Genomic DNA, 9,765 nt, shown 5'->3' with positions numbered 1-9,765 from the left:
AATGCCCGTGACCCTATCAGCACGTGTTTTCGGGTGCAGTTTTTGGAGCAGCCACCTATCCATCTACTGGACATCTATATGAAAGTAAGTGGGCCAGCAAGATTGGAGCTGAAATAAACATACAAAAAATGTTTTTACCCTACATTAAATAACATTTTATTCTTTTATTCCTACGCGCATTTTGTCCGTTCATTTTTTATCAGTGTTTCCGCCATTGTTTTTTACAACGCTTCTGCCGTCCTTATCTACCTTCTTTTGCCCCGCGCCACAGATTGAGCGTTTTTCCTTTTCGTTACATCTTTACTAGTGCGTGTTTGGCCGCGCCATCTGCAGGTCCCAGTTCTACCTTACTGTCAGCAGGTTTTAATACGTTTGTTTGTGCTTTATAGTTTAACTTGCATACCATTTTTTAGCGCTGTTTTGTTTTTAGATACTGACGATGCCTATTACTTAGGCGAAATATATATGTCTAATAAAACGGTGGACGACTTCAGACTTGTCAAAGTTTTCAGTCTGTTATTATATGCGACTGTTGTCTCCATCTGTCGTACTGAGTCTCTGGTGACTCGTGATTTATAATATACTACACACCTTGGTAACAAAGCATTATTTTGTGGCGGGGTTTGTTACAATATTTGTTTAGCTTGTTGTGATGTAAATTTGTTTATTTTTCTTCAAGGGTAACACGTACTTTAAGTGAAGCAAGTAAAAATATATATTTTAAACTTTTCTGTACAATTGTGATGGCGAGTACAAACGCTTCAACGTTGGTAACAAGTACCGCCATTCAGTTTATCAACAAATATCACCAGGTTGACTGGATCGTTGCAACCTCGGTTAACGCGGTATCAATATTTCTCCTAACCTGGATGTCGTTTTCTCTCCTTTTCTACGGAATTCACCACGGGAAATGGCGTTCGGGCGACAGCAACAGTTCCACAAAGGCCAGTGCCGGCCTGGTGTATACATTTGCAACGGCGGCTCAGTTTTTAGGTTTTATTCGTGTGTTTTCCGATCTTGCTACATACAATTACGGTTACGCTACGAATACACAGACTGGCTGCCAGGATGCCCATCAAATGGGTACAGCAGGTTACATTATCACATTGTCCTTTATATATCTTTTTCTGTGGCTCAGACAACGTACCCTTTACAAGCATCCTATACTTAACGCCTTATACAAAAACTGGGTTCGCATTATCAGCTGGACAAGTATTGGTGTAATTCTTATTGGTTTACTTGTCTCCGGAATCCTCTACCTAGCCTCAAACCACTACACCTACACGGCAAACGGTTGTAACATTCTATTCTTGGGAGTTCCAACACAATGGCCGGCTTATCTAGCCAGCGCTGTTACCACTTTTGGGCAAATTCTAATGCTTATTCTTTTTGCGTACCCGATGAGTTTTCAAGCCAACCGTCACAGTGCTGATAGAATGATCGGACTTTTAAAGAGATCAGCCCTTATGGCGCTGATCTGCACCATTACCGACCTAACCGCCACCATCAACTTAGCGTTCCTGGCCAGGCCAACCACACATCTGGCAGTGATGCTGTTTGAAATCAACGTAGTCGTGAATTTGGTCGCTGTCTATCTATCCTTTGAAACGTGGGACCAAATAATGCTCACTCCTTTCAAGGCTTGGTGGCGACCGGCAGACACAAAGAAAACGGTTCCAAGCTCAAGCGAAGGGGCCACTGCTAACACTGATGCTGTATAACTCTGCTGTATAGATATATATTATAGACACTGAGAAATGCGTTCAATTGTTACATGTCTTTGGTACAACACGTAACTTTATGCATATCGTGTAATTCCTGTTGAAACAGGGCCCCAAGTGTGCAATGTGCCCCACTTTGCAGTTACAGCAACAGGTAAAACTAGGAGTTGTTGCTTAATTTCATTGTTTGTTTGTAGCTTTGTTAATAATACTTTGTGACTTTAAACCAGCCGTTACCAGCAAACAAACAACTGTATTTTCATTACAAAACAAAATTAGTTACGTTTTTTACATTTTTTGTGATGGCGTAAGTATTTCTTAATGATTTGGTACTTGTATACAGCAAATAGTGATCCGTAGGTTGCATGTTGCCCACCCTGGGGTCAAACGGTTTGCCCAAAACGTAATTTGATGCGCTCTTCCTCCCTGTCTGAAAGTCACTGATCGTTGATCAATTGGTTGTAAATTGGAAACCATTTATCACTAATGAGAGCGGACGTCGTTGCATTTCTGCCTTGCTCTACTACGCTGTTAGTGTGTTTGTTTGATTCGTATCAAAGCAGGGTCTATAAAACCGCTTAAAATATGCAGTGCAGCACCACCTAATGTTTGTTCATGATATAACAAAACAACACAGCGAAAAATACCACTCATCAAGTTTGGAACACATATAAATCATAACAATGTATATTATCTGACCCTTCATTTACTTGTATATATTTCAAGGTCCTGGTTGTTGTTTACCACCAACACACATATAAGGGTTCTCGCCGTTCACATTTACTGCAGAATCTGAAAAAAGTTTATATTTGTTCTACGCCTTCAACTCTAATTCTTGTTGCCTTGGTTCTGCTAAATTCTTGACTGTGCTTATCCTTTCCTATATTTCCCTCTCTTTTTTATTTAAATGTGCAATATGCAGTTATTTTGCATTTGTTCGTGGTCTCTGTATGTATTGAAATGCGTTTTATTAAGATGAAACAATAAATCCAACTGCAAAAAAAGGTTCTCCTAACTTCTGTCCAATTTATTTGGACAATGTATTGGACAATGATGGGTATACGCGTATAATGCTGCTTTGCTTGAGATGCAGAATTTCATTTCCAGACAAGAATTACAATTTGTGCTTTAATTTTTTAAACTATTTCTTCGCTCGTACGTGACGAAGTGTTCGAATGAAAAATGTAAACACACGTTGGTGAGATTTAATTCAGAAATGAAGAGTCAATTTACACGCTGGTATATCCAGTTATATAAATGATGGTTTGGAAGGTTATAGGCCTCACATTATCGTAATTGAGCTTTAATGTGGTTGTACATGGGTATCTTTTATATTATGTTGGAAATTAATTTAAAATGAAATATGTGTCAATTTACACGTTGATCTTTCCAGACGTTCAAATGTTGGTTTTAAAGATTATAGGCTTCGCAATATCATGATTTAGCCTGTCATGTGGCAATTCAAAGGTTGTGTAATGTACATATCTTTCTCAAACAAATCACAAAAGGAGATAATAAACCGCTTAGTCACTACTGAGTCTCTCAAGAGAGGATATATCAATCCCAGATCGATAACTACTCAGGTGTTCGTGCGGATATTTTCTTGAACTATAGCTTTAACAATATGAGAACATCGAGGTAATACACGATAATTAAGTTGCAGCTTGGTAAGCATAGTACGAGATTACCAAAGATTTTACTGGCGAATGTTCAGACTTTTTTGGCGCCTGACTTTAAATTATTTATTCATGATTGAGCACAAAAAGTAATAATGTTCTGTGTTCTTTAAAGGTCAAAGAGCTGTTCAATAGACGGCATTCTGGAAAATAACTAAAGGTGTACTCAGGTTTACTCTTTCTGTGCTCTTAGTGCCACAAATGGGATTTCCGCCAAATAGTTTTGTAAACAAGTCGTTTACTTATTCAAAAGAAGAACTCTCTCGAACTGACAACCTGTTTTGGATTATTTCCGAAATTCTCAACGTATGTGGACTGTTTCTGACTCTTTGGCTTGCAGTATCATTTGTGGTTTTCACCGTCAAGAGAAAAACCTTCGGCAATTCTGAATGCGGACAAAAACACGTTCATTCGTCAAAATGTTTTTTTCTCTCGGCAATATCAACGTACGTTACTGGAATTATATCTTTAATATCGTTTCAATATGCCATGAATGTCGGCTTTGGGGATTCACAAGACGTCGAATGTATGGTTTCACACAGTATTGTGATCGGTGCTTCTCTTTTCTTCAAGGCCTCAGTGTATGTGTTCCTTTGGTTGCGGCAGCGCTTTCTTTACGAAGACCCGCTGCTTAAAGAACTGCGTTGTGTATGTACAAGACGTCTAAGTCGGTTAAGCATAGTGGCTATTCTTGCCTCTTTGGTTTCGGTTCACGCTATTGTTATGGCTTTGGGTAAATTTGTTTCCAAGCAAACCGGTTGTGGGTTTGCAAGTTCATACCAAGTATTTCCTGCGTTAATAGTTGGCGGCTGTTGTGGAACCTTGGGTGAAATAATTTTACTTTGGCTGTTTCTAAACCCTCTGCGGACGAACACAACACCACGAAACGCTAAGAAATTGAAGAGTTTATTCAAGCGTTGTGCCCTTACCGAAGCTCTGTGTTTAGCATCCAATCTAAGTTTAGTTGTTGAAGCGATTTTTGCTTCACAGTGGAGAGACTTCCTTCATGTATATGCTATCATGAACCTTAACGTTATTGCAAATTGTTTGGCGATTACGTTTACATTTTCTAACTGGAAAACAATCGTTCTCATACCCTTCAATGATCATTTTAACCCGGCTCGAATGGAAATACGCGATTCCTTAAATGATGAACACATGTCAAGCTCTGTTTTGTGACAAGTGCCTTGTGATTGTTAGCAATATTTGGTCATAAATGAATTGATTGGTTAATTGGGCTCAGTATGGATTTAACAGACAATTCAGACCATGCAGACCCAATATAAACTATACTCTATGTTGCAAAATGAATTAAAAAAGTTATTTGCCTACTGTGTATTTCTTATTAATTGCCTAACGAGTTGGCCTAGGCTGCAAAGTGCTCAATTATTCCTCGTTATTGTTTTTTATTTGTGAAACAATGGCACCATGTGGTGTAGAGAAGGTGATGCGTTTCGACAAGTGCTATTGTTCTCATTCGTAATGACCTGGGAAAACGAAACAAACTTGTCGTAAGCAAGCCTGCAAAATACCTATTAAAACCCCACTGGCGAAACTAAAGCGTCATTGAATACGCAATCAATCAACGACCGTAACCAGGTTGTTTCATGAATTTTCTGATCAGAACTAATAAAAGCAGTGGATTGTGCACTTATGTTGTTGGGCACAACTTGTTAAAGCTATGTGCAACGTTGCCAAATAGAGATTTTGTTATCACTGACAAGGCATCTATTCCAATGATGGTGCGATGTTTATGCAGATTTGTCGTTTTATTAGACTTGACAGAGACAGACAGGCAAAGCTAAACTCGTGTGACCGAAGTCCGTAAACAAGAGCAAACGCAGCATTGCGTAACCAATCATTTACAGGAAACAATCTGGAGTGTGCAATGAGCTCTTCCTCGAGCTAGCGTACGTCGAGAGCGCAACGTGATGCCTCAGCATACGCAGCTATGAGGCTTCAATGTAAATGCCAGGTCAACTTGGTACGTCCAGGAGGCTTATCTAATGCTAGAAAGTGATATGGAAATGCGACAGATTGCTTTCGGTACGGTAGCACATAACAACGCTTGCTTCAATGTAAATGCCAGGTCAACTTGGTACGTCCAGGAGGCTTATCTAATGCTAGAAAGTGATATGGAAATGCGACAGATTGCTTTCGGTACGGTAGCACATAACAACGCTTGTGCCTGTTTTGGTTGGGATTGAAGTTCGTCTGCACATTTTATACGTTTTGATGTTTACCAAACAGGGCAGCATAAAAAAGTAGAATATACCTATAACTTTGTAATTTTCAAATTTCTCGCTTGGTTGTTTATTATTAAATTGCATTTCGTCAATGATTTCGAAATGCGTAATTGTAAACAATGCAATTTACCACACGTATCGGCAGATATAGCCTATGTATTACCAGAGAGAAGTGAATCACTAGTACCAACATCTCCAAAACTAAAATGGACTCGATTCCTGAAACTTGACGTAGTATCGCGCTTCTTGGTCACCTTTTCTCTGGAACTAAAATGTGGGATTCGATAAGACTTTGAAGGTTGACATGTAACTTAGCTGCGTAAGTTTAATGAACCCCGAATAAGGAGCTGTCTGGATACTGACGATTAAGTAGTAAAGTAATAATTCCCCCTGTTCGAGGAACCCTGGTTTCGCTTCTGTAGTAAACAACTTGCCTCTGAAAAGTTAATGAAAAGGCACTGTACAGTGCTGCTTCATAACGTTGTAAAAAGAACAGCCCAGCACTCAATAGAACGTGGCCGAAGAATTTTTTGTTAGATAAGACTTAGACCAGGATGGAATTGAGCAATAACTCTATTCATGTTTTCTGCAAAATTTGTGGACACTTTGTGCCTCTGTGGGAAGTTTCATCGTTCTCCTTATCCGGTTGTCTGGTATAAGGTGTAGAAAAATGTTTGCATGAAATTCGTCAGCTTTATGAGAAATTTGGAAATTTCTTCTGGACTAAATTGTCTGATTGCTAACGTGAATAACTTTCGACAAGTTCATGCGTTACAGAAAGCCGTTACACTTTAGCTAAAAAATATTTTCAACTTTCAAGTTATTTTTATTGTTGACAATTTTGTGCTTTTAGTTATTGTTTTTCTCCTTAGTTAGTTGTTAAAGGAAATTTAAGGACTATATGAGAGTTTTTTGTTCGCCCTGAGTGCTAACGTCAATCACTTTTTGCTTAACCACAGGTCAAGTCGCCAAAAAGACGTACTTTAGTACAATCTTGTCGTATGTTATTTGTATTAGATGCACGTCGTTTACTATGTACGGTTATTTTTGTTATGATACAAGTAACCCTATTTTTTTTTAAATCTGTGTTTTGCAAGTTTTTCCACCAGGTCACTTAGACTTTATACTACAAAAACAATAACATTACAAGATGTCTGGTTCTGAATTGCCAGACTTAAACATGACAGAAACCTTGAACAACTCAAGTCCAACGGCAGAGTTCAGCAGATTCAGGCAGCCAGTATGGATCGTGGGGGAAATTTGCAACATTGCTGGCATCCTGACTGTGACGTGGGTGGTAATAGCACTATCGAATTTCGGTGCACGCAAGGGGAAATTTTTTGCACGGAAAGGCCCGAAACATAACTCAGAGACAAACGCAGCGTCCGTATACAAGGCAGCTTTGGTGGCGTTCGTGTCCTCTTACATACGCCTCTTTGCTGATCAAGTGGTCTTCAACGTGGGTTACAGTGACTCGTCGCCTTGGAAATGTGAATACGCTCTTGACGTATCAGCTCTGGGCTACTTTGTTACTCTTATATGCGTGTATGTGTTCTTATGGCTGAAACAGCGCTCTCTATACCAACACCCTGCCTTAAAACGCCACAACCAATGCTGGGTGAACCTTATCAGCTGGAGCAGCATATTGATCATATGTGCAGGGGTCGTAGTGGCTGGACTTATATTTATTTTCTCAGTGAACTTCGTCGCATCGTCAAGGGGTTGTGTATCTCGCTACAGCGAAGAGTTTACCATCTGGCCAATGATCCTCCTTACAGCTGTAGTAACCGCCGGGCAGCTTCTTATGTTGTTTTTATTTCTTTTTCCACTTCGAAGGCATGCGGACTCAAACAGGGCTGAACGAGTTACCCGTATGTTCAAGCGATCTGCCCTGTTCGCTGTGATTTGCGTGGTTTCAGATATTCTTGCGTTAGTTGTGCTGGAGTTTGCTCTGATTGGTCACTTCACTCGCCACATGGTAGTCGTGGCGTACGAGTACAACATGCTAATTAATCTAATAAGCGTCCTTCTTTCGTTTGAGTCATGGAACACAATCCTTTCTTCGCCATTCAGTTGCCGGTAGTATGCCGGAATTTCGACAATGCAAAACCGAAGTCGCATTGGATAGTAGCAAATTGAACGCCTGTTGGTGGTACTTATGGCAAGGAGTTGTTGTTTACAGTTGTACCCTTGTATACACACTGAAACGGAAGATGTGTTCGTAAATTTCGATGTGTTTGGTGACAAAACATCGATGGACATTTTTAAGGACTCAAATTCAATGCGTATATATAGGTTCTGAGTTGAGCAACATGTTGTGATATATGCAGAACTATGCCTTGAACCTAATGACATTTTTGTAATATTGCTATCAATGAGCATATGACCAAGGACATGAAATGTCATCAAGTTGGAAAAAAACATCGCAAGCAGATATGCTTCCTTTATCAGAGGTCACACAGCGCGGTTTGCCCAGCCCCTAAAAGCATGGGAAATTTGCATTTGTTTTCCCGTTGACCTGGCCAACGACCCCGCTCCAAACCGCAGATTGATGGCCCTCGCAATTATAACACTTCTGCTGTGCTGGCCCAACGTCATCGCTTCCCAGGTCATTCGTTTCCTTAGCGGAAGGGTCGTGCCTCATGATCAGCTGGCCGTCAAAGTGCCATCGATGGATGAAAATCGCAGCGTCGACACCTAACAAGGATTGAAACGCATTGTGGAGTTGTTTGCGGTTTGCCGAGGCAATTGCTTGTCGATTTACTACTGCGAAACGCAAACCTTTGGCCTCGAAATGTGATTTATGCATTTATAGTGTAAAACACGGTTAATCAACCTTTTTGCACTGCGGACCGGTTTAAACTGGATTTTTTTATCACGGATCGGCCTTATAATACAAACCACAGTTGTTCAGCACTGAAAACTAACTACAGTTATCACAATTTTAATTCAATGAGAACTTTAAACAAGTTTTATGTCGTCTGGTAACAAACGTCCTACATGCAGACTGGCACCAGGCTGCGTCCCGGTGGTTGCCGACCATTGGTGTAGAGAAAATTCCACGGCACCTGAAACTATGTTGCAATCTATGTGCTAATCTTGTCACGCGATTTTGTTGTCTCATTTGTACTTTGCACTGTATGAATTGCAAACGTGACGTTGGAGATTACTACTTCACAGCATTGTTTGTTGTGTGTTTAAATGTTAATTAAATGGTAATAAATTAAGTTGTGTCCCGACAAAACTAAGAATTAAGCTTACAATTTTTAGTTTAATTTGTTACAAACGAGCCTGCCAAGTTTAGTATATAACGCTTGCGACAATTAACTACGTGTTTGAACAGTCCTATTCAACTTCAGGACCTTCAATTTAAAAGACACCGAAATGATAAGTAATTTTAACTGGCTTTGGCAATGTTGTGCATTGGAAACATGTTCTATTATTTCGATCTGGAAACATGCAAATTCGAATCGACGTTTTGTGTCTTGAATATAACTATAACAGTTATTTTCCTCGTATTACTTGTGTTTTTTAACCAATACATGGAAAGTAAAAGGGTACATTATTTTATACCTGTTCGTTACTTTTCATCAAATTAACATCGGGCTTTTACAGATTTTTTATCTAACGATAACCTATAAGTAAGCTTATATGACTTCTCAAACTAACGATTATAAAAACCTAGGCCTTCTTTCTTGAGCAAGTTGGTTAATACTAAAAATAAGTGCTGAGTATAACAAATGCGTACACACGATCTGCTTATATTTGTTCATTTTTCAAAAAATGAAAAGCGAGCAACACTTTTGATAGCAGTTGCGAAAAGCATATACAACCGCTAAGTTGAAAACAATTTTAAATAAACAGTAAAAATGGGGTGGTTTGTTAATGCGATTCATAAAATCGTGCAACTATGCCCATTAGCACGGACTCATATGTGTTGTAAAAACCGAAACGATGTTAAAGCAGTTAAACTGAACATTTTTCGGACCACTCGTTTGTGACAGAAAGGCCAGGCACACTCCCAGTTGAACAGCTTCGTTTTCTTTTTGGTTTTGGTTTAATATTTTAAGTTGGTTGCGTTGTTTGAACAACGTCCTCTTTGGAGGCGAGATATGTCTGCAT

At 39.5% G+C, this 9,765-nt stretch overlaps 2 protein-coding genes across 2 annotated transcripts; both read left to right on the top strand.

The window, feature by feature from the left end:
• Positions 1-659: 659 nt before the first annotated feature.
• Positions 660-2,498, top strand: LOC145220482 (uncharacterized). Its single transcript, XM_080087693.1, has one exon. It carries the CDS (start codon positions 744-746, stop codon positions 1,719-1,721), a length of 978 nt encoding a protein of 325 aa, XP_079943819.1. The 5' UTR covers positions 660-743; the 3' UTR covers positions 1,722-2,498.
• Positions 2,499-6,744: 4,246 nt separating this feature from the next.
• LOC145220483 (uncharacterized) lies at positions 6,745-8,804 on the top strand. Its single transcript, XM_080087694.1, has one exon. The coding sequence runs from the start codon at positions 6,794-6,796 to the stop codon at positions 7,724-7,726; it is 933 nt and encodes a 310-aa protein (XP_079943820.1). The 5' UTR covers positions 6,745-6,793; the 3' UTR covers positions 7,727-8,804.
• Positions 8,805-9,765: the final 961 nt, after the last annotated feature.

Source organism: Phallusia mammillata, chromosome 3 (assembly GCF_965637545.1).
Source record: "Phallusia mammillata chromosome 3, kaPhaMamm4.hap1.1, whole genome shotgun sequence".
Classification (NCBI taxonomy): domain Eukaryota; kingdom Metazoa; phylum Chordata; class Ascidiacea; order Phlebobranchia; family Ascidiidae; genus Phallusia; species Phallusia mammillata.
Note: the sequence above shows the minus strand (reverse complement) of the source record. Positions and strands in the feature narration are given on the sequence as shown.

Coding starts and splice junctions, on each gene's coding strand:
- LOC145220483 (XM_080087694.1), top strand. CDS start 6,794: ATGTCTGGTTCTGAATTGCCAGACTTAAACATGACAGAAACCTTGAAC.
- LOC145220482 (XM_080087693.1), top strand. CDS start 744: ATGGCGAGTACAAACGCTTCAACGTTGGTAACAAGTACCGCCATTCAG.